General features: G+C 41.6%; 1 protein-coding gene across 1 annotated transcript; it reads right to left on the bottom strand.

Moving 5' to 3' along the window:
• Positions 1–9,597: 9,597 nt before the first annotated feature.
• On the bottom strand, positions 9,598–16,883 carry tnfsf11 (TNF superfamily member 11). Its single transcript, XM_085375115.1, has 4 exons — positions 16,680–16,883; positions 14,193–14,228; positions 10,820–10,943; positions 9,598–10,065 (listed from the first exon to the last, which is right to left on the bottom strand). Exons 1-4 carry the CDS (start codon positions 16,881–16,883, stop codon positions 9,632–9,634), a joined length of 798 nt encoding a protein of 265 aa, XP_085231241.1. The 3' UTR covers positions 9,598–9,631.
• Between the last annotated feature and the right edge of the window lie 460 nt (positions 16,884–17,343).

Genomic DNA, 17,343 nt, shown 5'->3' with positions numbered 1-17,343 from the left:
ATTCATACAGGTAACGAGTGGGGGACAGAAAAGCTTCTTACAGAAGACGTTACAGGTCTGTGAGAGCCAGAGATTTTCCTTGTTTGAGGTGACCAAATACTTATTTTCCACCCTGATTTACGAATAAATTCTTTACAAATCCTACCATGTGAATTCATGGTTTTTTTTTCACATTCTGTCTCTCACAGTTGAAGTGTACCTCTGGTGCAAATTACTGACCTCTGTCATCATTTTAAGTGGGGGAACTTGCACAATCGGTGGCTGACTAAATACTTTTTTGCCCCACTGTATGTGTATATGTGTATATGTATATATATATATGTATATGCAGTGTTGGGGAGTAACGGAATACATGTACCGCCGTTACGTATTTAAAATACAAAATATGAGTAACTGTATTCCGTTACAGTTACCGTTTAAAAAGGTGGTATTCAGAATACAGTTACTTTGTTGAAATAAATGGATTACACTGCGGTACTTTCCTGTTTCATTTTGTCGCGGGTCAGGACTGTTTGGGTTTTGTTTGACAGCTAGGTTCTGTTGTTCCAGGCGGCAGCGTTACGGTTGCCATGGTTACATGGTGACGCTCTCTCTCTCTCTGCGACTGTGTGTTTCCTGGGTGAGAGAGCGCCTTTTCGTTGTTGTTGTTGTGCTAAGCTAACAGGCAGAATGCTACAAGCATAGCTCTAAAGAATGTAGCATCATGGGCAGTATAGTCCGTGTTGCAGGGAGAATGCACTGCCATACACGTTATGTGTCTGTGAGCGCGAGGAGGGAGAAAAAGGAGAGTGGAAAGGTACGAGTTGTCGTCGAGGAAAAACGGGAGCTGGAAACATGTAAATATAATAATAACCACTGCAGCCAAGAAGAGTGCCTGACGAGCCCAGTTGTAAGTAAGCTATTAAGACTCGACTGTACACCGTGTTCGTGTTTTCCTCCGAAAACAATAAGTTCCGTTGGAGCAGTCTTTCAAAGCCTCTCTCTGTCTCTCGCAAGAAAAATTGACCCACACAACAAAGTAAAGCTATTTTTCGGCTATGAGCCGACAGGGACCCCGCCGTATTAGTCAGAGGTCCCTTTACTACAGTTCGGAGTCGCGGACCTTCAGTAATAGTAATAAATCACACAGCAATAGTACATTCACGTTGTTGTAAAAAGCACGATAATATATTAAGTAATCCAAAGTATTCAGAATACGTTACTCTCATTAAGTAACGTAACGGAATACGTTACAGAATACATTTTGGGGCATGTATTCTGTATTCTGTAACGGAATACATTTTAAAAGTAACCTTCCCAACACTGTGTATATGTATATATATGTATATGTATATGTGTATATATATATATATATATATATACAAATGTGATCAAATGTGAGTTTTGTACTGAGAGATTTGAAAATGCACACTTTAGTTGTGAAAATAGTACCAAACCAATTTAAAAAAAACTGTAATTCTTCTTAATCTGCTTACAATAGTAATGTTTTGGTGTATTTTATTAGTTCATTTTAACAATGGAATGGTTAGTATGGAAGTACTTCAAATTTTCCCAAAAGCTTCCATAAATCAGAGCTCGGATTGAGACATATTTGTTTTGGTTTCACCACCAATGGTCAGCTGCTGGCTCAAGGCTTTTCAGACTCAGTTTGCTTGGTGGCTTTTCTACTGTGCCAGCAGTAAATTGAACTCAGTACTGGGTATTTCTTAACACAATGATGAGTTTGTTTATGACAAGCAATATAATAATAGGCCTTTTTCAGTGCTTGGAGTTGATTAATGTTAGTTTCAAACTACGGCTCATATGGAAACTCATTATTTTGACTGACCCCTGCGGCCACAGATGTGCATATTCTGGGCACAGTTACACACTCTCTGACACCTGGAAGCTGCCCAGTATAACCACAGTCTGGTCTACTTGTCAGCTGGAAGTTGAGTTCCTTGCTAAGGAGGCAAGGCAAGGCAAGGCAAGTTTATTTGTATAGCACAATTCAACAACAAGGTGATTCAAAGTGCTTTACAGAGACATTAGAAACAAGAACAAATAAAAAGCATGATTTAAAATTGATTAAAACAAGCAAATAACCTAACTAATTAACAAACAAACAAACAAACAAACAACAGTATATAAAATCAAAACAGATAAAATCAGAACAGTAGATAAAATCAGTAGTTAAATGTAAGTTTTGAAATTTAAGCTTAAAGTGTGGATTTGGTGCTTTATTCAAATGCAGCTGAGAACAGGTGAGTCTTCAACCTGGATTTAAATAAACTGAGTGTTTCAGCTGATCTGAGGCTTTCTGGGAGTTTGTTCCAGATATAAGGAGCATAAAAGCTGAATGCAGCTTCTCCGTGTCTGGTTCTGACTCTGGGAACTGATAAAAGACCGGATCCAGATGACCTGAGGGATCTGGATGGTTCATACTGGGTCAGGAGGTCATTGATGTATTTTGGTCCTAAACCATTCAGAGCTTTATAGGCCAGCATCAGAACTTTAAAGTCTATCCTCTGACGGACAGGCAGCCAGTGTAAGAACCTCAGAGCTGGACTGATGTGGTCCACTTTTTTGGTCTTAGTGAGGACTCGAGCAGCAGAGTTCTGAATGAGCTGTAGTTGTCTGACTGATTTTTTAGGTAGACCTGTAAAGATGCTGTTACAGTAATCAAGCCTACTAAAGATGAATGCATGGACTAGTTTTTCCAGGTCCTGTTGAGACATCAGATCTTTTATCCTTGATATATTCTTGAGGTGATAGTAAGCTGACTTTGTTATTGTCTTAATGTGTTTTTCTAAGTTTAGGTCTGCATCCATCACTACACCCAAATTTCTCGCCTGGTTTGTGGTTTTTAGATGTATAGATTGAAGTTCTCTGGTGACCTGTAATCGTTTTTCTTTGGCGCCAAGGACTATTACCTCAGTTTTGTTTTTGTTTAGCTGGAGAAAATTGTGGCACAACCAGTCATTGATTTCCTCAATGCATTTACCAAGAGCCTGTACAGGGCCTCGGTCTCCTGGTGACATTGTAATATATATTTGTGTGTCATCTGCATAGCTGTGATAGTTTATTTTGTTGTTGTTTATAATCTGTGCCAGTGGGAGCATGTAGATGTTAAACAGAAGGGGTCCCAAGATGGAACCTTGGGGAACTCCACATGTGATACTTGTCTGCTCAGATGTGAAGTTACCTATTGATACAAAGTATTTCCTGTTTTCTACGTATGTTTTGAACCAGTTTAGGAGGACCTAAGTAGTAGTAACTTGCACCTTTCAGTCAACATGTTGCTAGATATTTCTGGGCACAAACAGTATTGTGCAAAAGTTTGAGCTGCCCCTCAATCCTTTTCCTTCTAGAATCGTTGGAAATGGTCTCAGTGACTTTTAGAAAAATGTAAATCATTCATGGGAATACAGTATGTAAGTCAAAAACACGCACCTTTATTCCTTGACACAGCCTAAACGCCTAAACTCTCTCAGACAAGCTCACTTGTAATTTATTTAAACAGTCTTCATGAATAGTTCTCCAGGCTTCTTAAAGGACATTGCAAAGCTCTTCTTTGGGTGCAAATAATATCTTTTACGCTTAGTTGGGACCATATTGTCATGGTCCTCCATTTTTGCCCCGGTGTGCTGTCTTCACTCCTCGCACCAAGGTGGCAGCTGGTCTCCGACTGATCTCCACATCCACGCTACTCTCACCTGCTGCTAATCTCCTCTGATTGTTCCAGCCAGTACTTAGGACCCTGGTGGAGGACTGTTCCTCGCTGGATTGTTATACTTACCTCTGTTAGTGTAGCAAATTTCTTTGTGTTTCCTGTTTCTCTCCTAACAGCTGTCTCCATCTCCCTGTACAGATCTACCTGGGTCCTTGCCTGTTTCCCTTGGACCTGACCTGGATGAGCGTGAGTGAGAGTGAGTCACTGCATGGGATCGGATTGAGTGTGTTTGTGTCACTCTGGTACAAAGAGGAGTGTGAGCCCTGGACCCCTTTTTTGGAACCCCTGGAGCCCTCATCCCTTGATCACTGTATATATATATATATACATAACTCACGTGGTGTTGTAAATAAATGCCCCTTTGATTGCATAGCTCTGAATCCTGCCTAATCCAATGTGACACATACACTGTATGGTTGAGAAGGTGCACTAAGTTGTCATGTAGTGCTAGCGAGTGCTAGGCATTAAACAATTTAGATAATAGAATTTAACTCATCATAACTGAAGCACAAAATTCTTTGGCAGTCTGTAGCACACAGTAAGTCATGGTCTTTGTCAAATAGTCCATTAAAAATGCTCTGAAAGGCATTACAAGCGCAAAAATAGCAGAAAAGAGGCTCAGCCGTAAGTGGCCTTTTGAGAAACTGCAGTTTAACTTTGCACTTCGGCATTGGCTTCATTGTATTAGCGCACAGAAAAGGTTTGGTATATTTTCTGCAGTGTTGTGCCATGCATGTCTCTCCATTCATTTTTGCAGTGTAGATGCAAGAGTGCTTTAGTGCTTTTTCTTGGCTTACATACTGACTGCATTGCAATTGTCCATGCTCCAGTGGGAAGAGCAGAGATACTGCTCATCGTGGCACTCTGGACTGAGCCATTACTGAAGTCATCATGTTGTGAATCTGTGCACATGTAGAGTAAACGTATGAATTGTATTAAATTTGTGTTTGAGGGGAAAAATCTTTCTAAGTTTGGTTTTTGATTAAATTTAACATGTAATCCTTTACTTGCAGTTTTGATGTCGCCATAGGTCTGTTGGAAGCTCTCTCCCCTTTCGTTTAGTTAGGACCTTCAAAATGACTGCCAAATAGTGAAACCAAAATGGCTCCCATCTTGCATGACCTGCTTCTTGAAGGACCTTAGCCGTATAACACATTTCCCTTATTTTGAGCTTGCTAAGGCATTAATAAGGCATTCGTTTTGGGGGTTCAAATTTTAGATTTGCTCTCCATGGTTCTGAAAAATTGTCAAAAACGATTATTAACAAGCTCACTGGAGTCTCAGTTATAGCCAAAGTGGGATTACCTTTGAGAGTCTCCATAGAAAATTGCAAAATTTAGCATTTGGTACAGGGGAGAAAAGAAAGAAGGATAGAGAGGACTCATGGACTTCATCTCTTTGTTCTGACATTGTACTTGGGCAATCGGTACAATGCCGATCACAATCACAGTCGCCCCCTGAGCCACGGTCGGTTGGGAAGCTCATCTGTAATGGTTATGAAGGTAACAGGAAGGTTGCCGGTTCGATCCCCGGGCTCTCTGTCCTGGTCGTTGTGTCCTTGGGCAAGACACTTTACCCTACCGCCTACTGGTGATGGCCAGAGGGGCCGATGGCGCAATATGGCAGCCTCGCTTCTGTCAGTCTGCCCCAGGGCAGCTGTGGCTACAACTGTAGCTTGCCTCCACCAGTGTGTGAATGAATAGTGGAATTGTAAAGCGCTTTGGGTGCCTTGAAAAGCGCTATATAAATGCAATCCATTATTACTTGGACCAGCTGACCCATTACAATGCCCTTTAGACCTTTTGACTTTTTAATTTATTATGGGGTTCCCTTTAATTGAAGACCCCTCAAAGGTCTGCTGACCTACACAGAGACATAGACAGTCTGGCACACACAGACACACATACTTTGCCGACAGCTTAAGCAGGAGATGACAGGCCTGGTTACAGTAATAACCCTTCCAGCTATCTCACGCCCATGCGTCTGCAGTATAGCCTGTAAATCTCACTCTGTTATTGTTTTAATAACACTAATGTTAGTATTAGCCAAGCGGTAAAAACGTCAGACATCAAAAGCCTGAAACATCTGAGCTATATTGGGGTGAAGACAAAGGGCGAGGGCCCAGCTTGTGAAAATAGCTGACTGTGCTGACTCAGCAAAGGAGTGTGTGTGTGTGTGTTGTGTGTTGTGTGTGTGTGTGTGTGTATGCGTGCATGTGTATGCGTGCATGAAGCAGGAAGGGCAGTAGTAGGCACAAATTTGTATACTGATAGTGCAATTGTGTAAGTGCGTGGATAGTTCAGTGCATGTAAGAGAGCCAAGCGACCTGCACAGAACAAAGCCCTGCAGCTGCTCGGTAAAAACGGACTTCTCAGAGCTCCATTTCCTCCAAACCACAAAGCCTCATAAAACTAGGCAGCCATACTTAGCTAATGGCATTAACTTCAGTACCGATGCCTCTGGTGCTGCTTATTGGGGGAAAACACCCTGATATATTTTCCAGCACATGACTTTGTTTTTCTGAATCAACAGCTCCACCTCTTCTCTGAACCATGGGGAAATAATAACTCTGAAATCACGTCTGATGGAGATGCATCGTAAAACGGCAGAAGATGGAAATAAAATCCACTTTGTGTTTGCTGGAGCTCATCTGCGACACACTGTCATGGAATATGTGAAAACCTGTTGGCAGCAGGGGTGTGGCTAGGGTCTGGGCTGGCACCACCACTGTCTGAAATTTGATTTGAACCCAAGAGCCTCCGCAAACTTTTATTCACATGGGAACACATGGGGTCTGGATTCCCTTTCTGGGAAAAACAGCATTGTCATCTTCAGGGCATCATTGTAAATGTAACTATATAATGACAAATACTAAAACATTATGTCTGCATGCTCATATAACTAATGCAAGATGCTAGAAAATACATTTCTTAAGCTGTTAAGTTGAAATATGGACTCCCCCTTTGACTCACAGTGATGTCTAAGACATAGTTTTTTGTTTTTGTTTTTGTGTGTGTGTGGGGGGGGGGGGTTTACCAACAACCACTCAGTACAATAAAACTCATGTACAGCTGGACAGCCTTGTATTTTGTTACTCTGTGGTTGAACCTAGTTTTGCCATATTGCTACATGGCAACCTAATGTGACTTTATGGAGGCAGGAGGCCTCACATCTATGAAAGTCCTTGTGATCTGATTCATTTTCAACACCCAGCCCTCATCCTGACTGGTTCTTGGCCCAGTGCCTCCCCATTTAAAAAATTCTATAAACACCCCTGACTGGCACCAGGGAAAATAGAAGAAAGCGATGCAGCTTGTGCCCTGTAGTGTACGTTGAAACCTATATGACATTAATATTGGTTGCTGTGGCCCCTTGCGTTTTAAAATATGTGAGTAATGAAACAAGTTCTCCACGTGTACCAAAAATGACCTATTTTATGAACCTCTGAGCGCAGCAGGCGAGACTTCTTTGTCAGCGTACATATATGGGTGTGTGTGTGTGTGCGCGCGCGCACGTGTGTGTATGTGTGCGTGGATGCATGCTCAGGGTGGGGGTCCAGTGAATGCCAGGCTATCCATAATGTTTACTGACACAACACATTTTAATGGTTTTAGCTAAGAGCCAAGAATTGAGAAATCAAGTCACATCAAAAGGGTGGCACACAGCGGAAGTCCATTGTTTACACTTATGGCTTCAGCTAAATCTGAGCACAGCTGAATTACTTTGTTGTTGCAAAACTTTGTACAAGTATTGTTTATTTGTATAAAACAGCTTTCTAAAAAAATAGCATTCCCATTTTTGCCTTTAAGATGTATTATTGTTCTGTGAACTTTCATTAAGGGAAATTCTATATTGTACTTTCCGCAGTCAGAAATGAAATACGGCAATGCCAATCAAGTCAAAACTCAAAAACTAATTAGCTCCTCACCCACCTCAGCCAAGTATTTTTATTCCACCCCCAGATTTCATTTCAGACCCTCAGTAAGTAGTGTTTGAACAATGAGCTGAGAGTCGTGTGAGGTCCCAGCATGCAGAACAAACGTGTGAACCCCAGTCATTCTCTGGCCATATGCTGGTGAACACCCAAGATCACACAATAGAGGAATTGTTTGGCTTTGGGTCTAACATTAAGAGTTTCTCTTTCTCTTGCGTGCCGCAGGGCTTCATGGGAGACCCATTACAACGATGATCAAAACGACTCCTACATATTACATACAGGCTGTTTCTTGTTTATTTTGCAGGTCGTTTCGAGCCGGGTCTCCAAATATCTGCTGTGAGTTAGCAGTAGTGGGCGGTTTCTAGTGGGCCACTGTGACCGGGTGTGCAGAGGTAAAGGAACAACGTGACATCATTCTTTGGCAACAGCGGTGTTGAATTTTCCAAAGATTTTGGAGATGATCAAATTTCACATTGCAATCATATCACAGTCAGGGTGGCCTGTTCATCACCTTACAGCTTGAGGCAGCTAATCCTGTGAAGTTCAGCCACACCAAACAACAGCCTGGATCGGGTCTTTTCCAATACACTTGAAACAATTGTAAAAAAGTAGGTTTTTTTTATTAAAACATACACAAACATAAATAAAAAGAACACTGAATAGAAAAATCTAGCAGATGAAAACAGATGAAGGTCTTACAGGTGTGCTACAATCTTGTAGAAGAAACAATATAACCATATTGCTTTTGGCTAGGCAAGTACACACAGAATTGTCAAAAATCGAGATACATAAATATAGAATTTAAAAGGAAGCCCCTGTGTTTTAATAACAAAAAGCGTGCCTACTATTTCCTCTAAGTGCTGCTTAATGAATGTCATACAGACATAAAATATAAATGATTTTACAGCCGAAAGGTCACTTTAACAGTGGCCCGTCTCTGTACTTTTCTAGCTAATAAATAAATATTTAGTGCATATTCCCATTTACCTCACTAAGAGCCAAATGAAAAACAAACAAACAAAAAAAAAAAAGTTAAGTTAAAGATGAACCAAACTCAACTTGGTCCGTCTAGTGAAAGAAGAGACAGGAGTCTATTCCTGTCATTCATGGTCAGACAGTCCTGCTATCTGCTTCACTTGCTGATCGTCATAAATGAAACAAACATGTCATTTATGACATTGTCATGTTGTAACCTTCAAATGACCACTTGGGGCGGAAAGATGGATAATAAATGTTTTTGGAGCAACAACCCCATGGCCCCAAGTCAAACTCATACTAAACCTAAATTTTAATTTTAATTTTTGGGTGAAATTACCTATTACTGTCACTATCCGCTAAAGTTGCTAAACTGCAAGGATGCTTCACTGCCTGCCTTGATCTGACTTCCAAAGACTTTCAAGAAAACACTTATACCAAGGCCTTATTTTTATCCTATGATAATCTGCTAAGTACAAGCAGATGCTCTATCAACTCCAATTCTCTCTTTGGACATTTTTCTCCAACAATCAGCACTGATAAATCCTTTCTTGCTGCACCTCCTCCCAACAAACTTACTTCCTTAGTTGCTCCCTTGTGAATCGTTTAATTAGTGCATAAACACATGTCAATCCTTAAGTCTAAATGTTGTAATCTAAACTGAATGTATTTAAATTCCCCAACACAAACCACAAAAAAGTCCAATAAAACTCAAGTGCTATTTTGGGTGAAGTAGAGAGTGCTAGTTCTGCTTTTTGGGAAAGGAAAAACAGAAAGTGGAAAGACAAGTTTGTTTTTTGAAAGGTGTTTACCTTTTGCATAAGTTTTTCCTCATAATAAGAGTCTAAAAAGGCTATCTGATGCAAAACAATGTGACACAAAAAACAAAACAATTTAAAAAAAACAAAAACAAAAAAAAACCTCTTTTGACAAATTAACATCACTAACAGTGGTTCTTTGGCATATCAAATGTTCAGTAGCATGTCCGCTCCCCATGTATTTAAGTTTCAGATACCCCACTTTATGGCCCCAAAATACGTCGCTTCTCCTGCCAGGTCCAGCATGAAGGCGTTGGACACATTGACAAACAAGGCATCTCCGACATCCAGCTGGACCCCTCGTCCCTGCTGGGCACAGTACATATTATAGGTTGTGCCGTTCCACCGCATAGTGCTGCCCATCTTGCTTAATACCACAGCCTTGCTGTTGTGTTTGATGCTCTCATGGCACAAGTACTGGAAGAGCTGGGTGTTTTTAACATCCACTGGGGGATTGTCGTCTGAAATTGGCCCTTTGAAATTGTAATAGCGAAAGCAAGTTTTGGCGTAAACGTAGTAGGAACCGGCTTCCCTCACCAGCAGTTTCCCCTTGTGGTAACCCATGTTATGGAGGTGCGCATGTGTATCATCCCATTCAATGGTGATGGCCGCCAGCTCACTCTCTGTGTGATGACAAAGAACAACAGAAAAACTGGATGAATTACTTCACCTTTAGAGAACTTTTGTTGTTTATCAAGAACATCCTTTCTATATTTGCAGTAATCTAGTTTAACTAACCTAGTTTCAAACTAAAGGTTCAGTAAATCAGGTCACAACATTAAAACTTAACCTCTCTATTGTAAAACTTATATTCGTTGCAACTCTGTTAAGCATTAACATTATAGCACCATCAAGAGACTCAACACTTAAAACAGGAAGTCATCTTTGTATCCCAATGCAAAGTCATTTCTAAAGGACGTTTAATGCTGTACTACTGAACAAGGGTAAAAAGTTATGAATTCAACCATAGCTGTAGCTATTTTTGTACAACTAAGATTTACACAGTTTACAATGAGTAGAAAGTAAAACATAATGGAAAAGTATGAGCAAGTCTCGCCACTCATGGGGCATCTTGGTAACGGCTTCAGAGAGTTATTTGAGAAGCCTCTGATGAGGCAGAGGACAAGTATATGCCATATAGTAGCAAGCTAATGTTTCATTTGTTGAGCACTTTGGTTAGTGTTTAAAAACAAATCATTTCATTTGGCGATTTTTTTTTAAACTGGATGATGCATACAATATGAATCATATATTATATATAATAGTTATATCAACCCATATGGGGCAAATAACATATTTCGTTTACATTTTATTTATTATAAATGTGAAACTGTAAAAAAAAAAAAAAAAAAAAAAGACATTTCGATTAAGACTCACTCTTTGAGAAATCCTGATCCGTTCTGATTGGTAGATGGGCTGAAGCCATGCCATCTTTATTCTTGCATCGTCCTTTTTTCTTTGGATCTTTCAGTGCATTCAGCATTGGCTCTGTCTGCACCTCCTGCAGAAAAAGTGGAAAAGCTGACATAACAAACTGACAGATTTACAGATCAAACATGAAAGTGTTCCTGAGCTTATCATCGTGAGGTTTTGAACTTAGCGACCTCTCATATAATCAGTCACAATTAACTTGCACCAGCATGGTTAGAACTAAGCAGGGCCTATTACATGATGCTATCAGTATACAGCCTCTCAGTCAATCTTCGGTCTGAAAGCGAGCCATGTGAGCTGAGCAAGGTTTCTTGTGATTGGCTGCCTCTAGTAAACAGAAAGTTAAAGGTGGGTGAGGATGAGTGCTTGTGATGACCGTATTAAGTGCATCCACTCTTGATGACATCATACAAAGCTAAGAGTAGAAAAAGATGACTGAAACAGAGCAGTCTGGAGCCTGAACTTTTGGCTAAGAGAGACTATTTGTACATACAATGACCTCACTATATGAAACTTTAGCCAAGTTTACTATAAACATTGACCACTGGAACAGTACACAGTATATATATATACATATATATATGACATATAATAAAGATCCGATTATAGGCCCACTATAAAGCTGTAATGTTTTTAAAAAGATTTTGACATTTTTTTACCCACAGCTTTATTCTGCTGTCTGTTTGAATAACTGCTTCTTTCCATGGAGCTGAGCATGTGTGTATACTTGAAGATGTGTGTGACCTCCTGGTGAGTGTAAACTTTCAGAAAGATTGTTCTTCTCAGGGATTTGGCAGCAATAGTGTCTGGACTGAATTCAGTCACTGACTGCTGATTCTATTCAAGGCCGCGATGACGCCGCCATCCACTGTCTGAACCGGGCTGTCCTCAGGCAAGACAGAGCATATACAGTCAAGGAAAACATGGTTTCCAAGCAAGTAAACAGTTGCAAAGGAGCTGCCAACTCTCCTACACATCTGGCATGAAATTAAAATATCAGGTGTGAGTGTTGTTTTCTGACTGCTCTTACTCAAGACATCCCAGGGATAAGGTGGAATATATATATATATAGATAAATAGATAGACATAGATATATATAGTGTTAGTGTGTAGTGTTATGCCACTATCACTTGTTTTTAAATTGAGTATTTATTCACATGCTCTGTGTAACAGATAGGGCTTTGCCGCAAAACACTGGGGTGAAGATTATTAAACTTTTTAAGCAGTTTCCTCTGATTGGAAGAATGCAGGTATAATGGCAGGATTATCTCACCTCAACTCTGAGCCAAGATTAAAAAAAAAAAAAAATCTAATGAAAAGGAGAGTGTTGAAAGTTTTAAACATACCAGTTGTGAAACCACACATGAGCACAGTTGCACATTCCAAATAAACTCCAGTACAAAGCCAGTCTGGCAACATCACACCTTTAACGCTCTAATATTGCTCTTAAGTATTTATTCACAGCCTAAGTCTAGACAAATTTGCACAGATCTCAAGCTAAGATTAGCAGTCTCTGTCCCCCAAAAACAATTTGCTGCACAAACATGTTTATAGTGCAGCGCCCTGGAATGAGACAGGGGTAAACAAGGCCTTGCCAAGGCTACAAAGCAATTGTGAATGCTCTCCCAGTTGGCCCTACATTGTGGGATCTATCTTGATTTGTGGTGAGACCAAGTCATACCTCTTTAACCATAGTGAAGAGATTATTTAAACAAAGTTAACAGCAGCTTGGCAGCTACCTGAGTGACACAGGGACCTAGAAGTAAAGTGTGCAGGATGGCAGCCACTCTGCACCAGGCTAAGCTGCTACACGATGAAGACGTGCTTAGAAAATATTCATGCAGCTAAGGCTGACTGGATTGCACATGCTTGGTCCTGCAACACAGTGAATGCAGGCTTCAGTTCAGCCTTTTAACAACACACCGCATCCATCCTTCCCCATGTCTATTATGTTGATGAGTGGTTTCTGTGATGCTACACTAGAACAAAAGTCCTCTCACCCAGAACTTGGCCACCAAAGTAGATTGTCTCTTTGTATTTCGTACTGCATCTGACTCCTAAAACAGATCTCTAAACATTCAGATCATGAGCTATGTCTGATTCATGGCACTGTGTTCTCACCACTCCCCAGATCTTACTGACCACAGGCCCAGCCCCAGTGCAGGCCAAGCCTGAACATCCTGTCTCACATCAAAAATGAGCCGATAGCTGTCCAGCTGAGGCCTGAGAGCACCAACTCTCTTCTATAGTCTGCAGGGATCACCAACAGTCTCGGTGCTGACCCCGACACAACACAGCACTGGCCATGAGGACCTGTCATCCTGACACCTCATAAAAACTCCCAGCATGTCTTCCTGTGCTACATGGGAAACAGCCGCAGGGCTGACACAATGAACTCCTCAGTACAAGACAGGCTGGGTGGTTTGTGCAAGCACTCCGCCAGGGATATCAAACACAAATACATAATTTCAAAGGAAATTAAAACATTATGGGAACCCAGTGTTATTTTACTTCCTGGACTGTTTTTTTGCTATTGCTCTACTTTAAAAAAAAATGGGCGGCAACTTCTATAGAGGGATTAGAAAATATGACTTCAGCGATTAAGAATTTCCATTTTACAACTCCCTCGTGCTTCTCCCGATCATCAAACAAACACTCTGCGACCACTGACGCCAATGGGTGACTCAGTAATGGCCAATGCTGTAAACTACATTCTACATCGAAGATTAATCAAACTTGTGGGGGGAAAAAACCCCAAGAAGCTATTCAATGCTATATCAAAGGCAGAGAGGTGTTTTTCCTGCTGTGGTCTGACCTCTCTCCAGCCTGTGTGACCACCTAGGGTTTTTGTGCTTGCTTTACAGAAGCTGTGGTGTGCACTGAAAAACATACCCATGGGAAAATCATAACTCCTGTCACTGCAGAAATTGCACATGATTATCCTGTTTTCCAAGTGCTTTAGGCTCTTCTCTGTTAAAAAAAAAACAAAAAACATGTACTTCCCCCTTTGCAGTGACAAAAGGAAATACCTTGCAAGCGTTGGCGTATTCTTAAAGCAGATTACTTTTAGCCTCTGTGGCATTATCTCTAATTAGCAGCAGTGTAACTACTTCTTTCTTAAGCTTTACTTTAATGACAATTTCAGAGTTGATTGGAGGAAATCAAAATCTACAGATGATCAAGTCTGATTAACTAAGTGCATGTGTGCGTGTAGCATGTGTATAATGTTGCAGCAGGAGGGACGTGTGAAAATGCACAATATCTGAGTGGAATGTGTCAGAGGGCATGTTGCCTGGGGTCACCCAGGGGTCAGACTCACCTCCATGGGCCGATGTGGAGTTGTGGACAAATCTACCTGAAGAAAGAAACAAAAACGGTTATAGAGATTTTGTTTTGTTTTTAATGCAGTGATAACATCATATTTAATGAGCCGAATCTATCTCAAGAATATCTCAGGCTCTACAGGCTGTCCTGTAAGATGAGATTAAGACTCACGCATACAGTACACATCAGTGTGTGTGTGTGTGTGTGTGTGTGTGTCTGCGAGAGTACAAGAGAGTGGGAGGCTATTTTCCGCATGTCATTCTGCATTCCACCGCAACAGGAGGGGAAAAAAAAGTCTGTTTTGTAACTTGAGCTTTGGCTCTCAGTTGCTGCTGTTCTGTTATCTGTGTGTAATAACAACCAATAGTCTCCCATGCACGCAAACACACTTTAACCTTCACATTCCAATCAGCTGTTTTAAATTAAAAATAGTCTCTTCAGCACATTCCTATCTCTGCATGACACTGTGCCGATCCCAGGTCTCCTCACCATCTCCAGGAAGTTTTACAGGTGTTGTGGTCAGATGATGGCCCAGCACCATACTGATGACTCACACAGACTGCTGCTATATGCATCTGTCATCGGAAAAAAGCCCTGACCAACCACAGGGCCTCTTGTGCTGCTGGGTACTTAAGACAGCCTTCCCCTCTTGTCATCTTCTCAGACAATTCCACACACTTTTATTGTACAGCTATGGAATTAAATCCATATCTGTATAATAAAAACCCTGCCTTTCTTTAGTGTTCCTTTATTGACAAGCCAAAAAATAATAATCAGGGGTGTCTCTAGAGAATGGAGGCATAGGGTGGCACTGGCCCCCTCTGGAAATATGATTGGCTCTCAAACTACCACTTTCAGTATTTTCATGCTATGCTACTTTATACTCCACTGTATCCCTGAGGTACCACCTTGTTTATTTTAAAACTTTAGTTACTTATTACTTATACTTTCCTCATCTCACTTGTAACCGGTCTTGGCAGATAGCCGCCCCTCCCTGATCCTGGTTCAGCAGGATGTTTCTTCCTGTTAAAAGGGAGTTTTTCCTTCCCACTGTCCTCCAGTGCTTGCTCATAGGGGATCATCTGATTGTTAGGATTTTCTCTGTATTACTTTAGGGTTTTTACCTTAGAATATAAAGTGCCTTAAGGCGACTGTTGTAATTCCACGCTATATAATTAAAACTGAACTGAATTATTATCTTATACAATTTCTCCAATAAATGTACAAATATATGTAGCTGTGTTGTTAGAGCTAAAGCTATCCAACAGTGCGAGTATTTTAAATCATTTCCAGCTGCAGCATTAAGATTATATAGACTTTGATGAACTGTATGATATTGCATAATTAGTACCTGCCATAATTTTTGTACCATTACTTTTATAGGATTACGATTTTATGAGCCCTGTAAAACGCCCCCGAAATTCACACATAAACAGGTGGAAGAGATGGGAAAAGGGAGAAAGGAGGAAGAGAGATGCTCGCCAGGTGAACTTAGTGCATCCTGACAGAGCAGAGATGCGGTCTGCCCTCTCGGCTTGTTCAAACACGACGATTATTCAACTCTAAAACCGCCATCAAGTAGAAAAACAATTATTAATACTATTATTATTATTATTATTATTATTTCACATCATCGCAGACACGCAACCTACAAGATGCCACACACGCGTCTTCAAGGAATATGAGCGATCCCAGATCATATGTCACTGCGCTGTCACACATGGCAGCACGTCGGAACATCCACAGGGTCCTGCTTGAACTTTGCCATACTCCCCTGCCTCCACTGCGTTTCTGCTTATCCTCAAACGTTTACAGCTAATGTCACACACAGATTACAAATACAGCTCGCGGACGGCATGTAAACACGCTGCACGAAGAACTTCAGCGGCAGCAGCGGCAGCCTCAAGTGAAAACATCTGTATTTTGCAAACAAGACATCATGGAGACTGACATTTGGATTCGCAGCCGAGCCTCAGTTGCTGAGATGTTATCGTCTCAAAAACAGGTAATCTTCGTGGAAAGGAAAAAAAAATCTTTAAGGGGGGTTCGTGAGATGCTATCAGCGAGTCAGGGTGTTTCTGCAGCGAGGCAGCAGTTTAACTGCGTGCCGCCGAGGCGCAGCACCTTCAAAGGAACACCAAAGTGCACCAAAGCTTTGCGCGGAGAACAGCACAAGTGGCTCGATCTGAAAGCTGCTTCCCCCCCCCCTCTCTCTCTCTCTCTCTCTCTCTTTTTATCTTCACAGGTTGCTTTACATGTAGAGCTAGAAAGGTTATCTGACATTTTATAGGTATTGTAAAGTTGCGCAAACATCCCTGGACCCGGTCCTACCTCGCTCACGGCCAGCAATTGTTGACAGTCTTTTAGAAGTAAATATTTACACACAAACCCCAAGTTTGAGTGAAGCTACACACACAATGAAAGCAGTATGGGAGCGAACTATGCAGTAGATCACACCACGCTGTTGCTCTGAGATTCTTACCTCTTGGAGATAACCTGTCAGGTGTAATAAGATCGCCACGCTGGAGGCCACCTGAAGCAATCCCATAACAGCGAGGGTCCCGAATAGGAGCGGCCGGTATGTGGGTTCCGAACTCTGCACCGGGTGGAAGCGGTGCTGCTGCCCCACCTCGATGTCGACGGTGTTCCGCAGGTAGCCTCTGTACTCGCTGTGGGTAGCTGCCATGCTGCGCGCTTTGTGTGTGTGCCGTTCAGCCCCGGGGCCAGGTCCCAGACTCAATGCAAGGAAGGAAACCGAGTTTGCAAGAGTCCCTATAATCAGCAGTGGGTGGGCTGAGAGAGCGCGTTTGCGTCTGCAGCCAATCAGAGGGATCCTCCGGTAGCCGGAGAGAAACAGACTCGAGCAGGACTGTCAACCGGATCGACCTGAGCGCATGACAGGTAAAGCGAGCCCTTTATGTCTGGCCCTTTGTGGAGACGCGTTAATGTGTGATCCTCCCCTTCCCGTCTACACCCCGTGAACATGAATTAGGCGCACAGCAGGGATGCAAAGAGGATGGGTTTAAAAAAGAAAAAAATCCAACCCATCAGTGATCAGTGGGCACTCCTGTTTTGTTTTTTAAAGAAAACCGAGAAAAAGATCAAATAAAATACAAACATATTCAGCCATACATTCATTCATTCAT

This window comes from Diplotaxodon limnothrissa, linkage group LG16 (assembly GCF_057381915.1).
Source record: "Diplotaxodon limnothrissa isolate DT_005_m linkage group LG16, D_limnothrissa_male_GT1.1, whole genome shotgun sequence".
NCBI lineage: Eukaryota > Metazoa > Chordata > Actinopteri > Cichliformes > Cichlidae > Diplotaxodon > Diplotaxodon limnothrissa.
This window is presented reverse-complemented; position numbering and strand designations above follow the sequence as displayed.

Coding starts and splice junctions, on each gene's coding strand:
- tnfsf11 (XM_085375115.1), bottom strand. CDS start 16,883: ATGGCAGCTACCCACAGCGAGTACAGAGGCTACCTGCGGAACACCGTC. Junction 10,944..14,192: donor CTCCACATCGGCCCATGGAG/GTGAGTCTGACC, acceptor CTTTTTCTGCAG/GAGGTGCAGACAGAGCCAAT. Junction 10,066..10,819: donor GGATCAGGATTTCTCAAAGA/GTGAGTCTTAAT, acceptor GTCATCACACAG/AGAGTGAGCTGGCGGCCATC.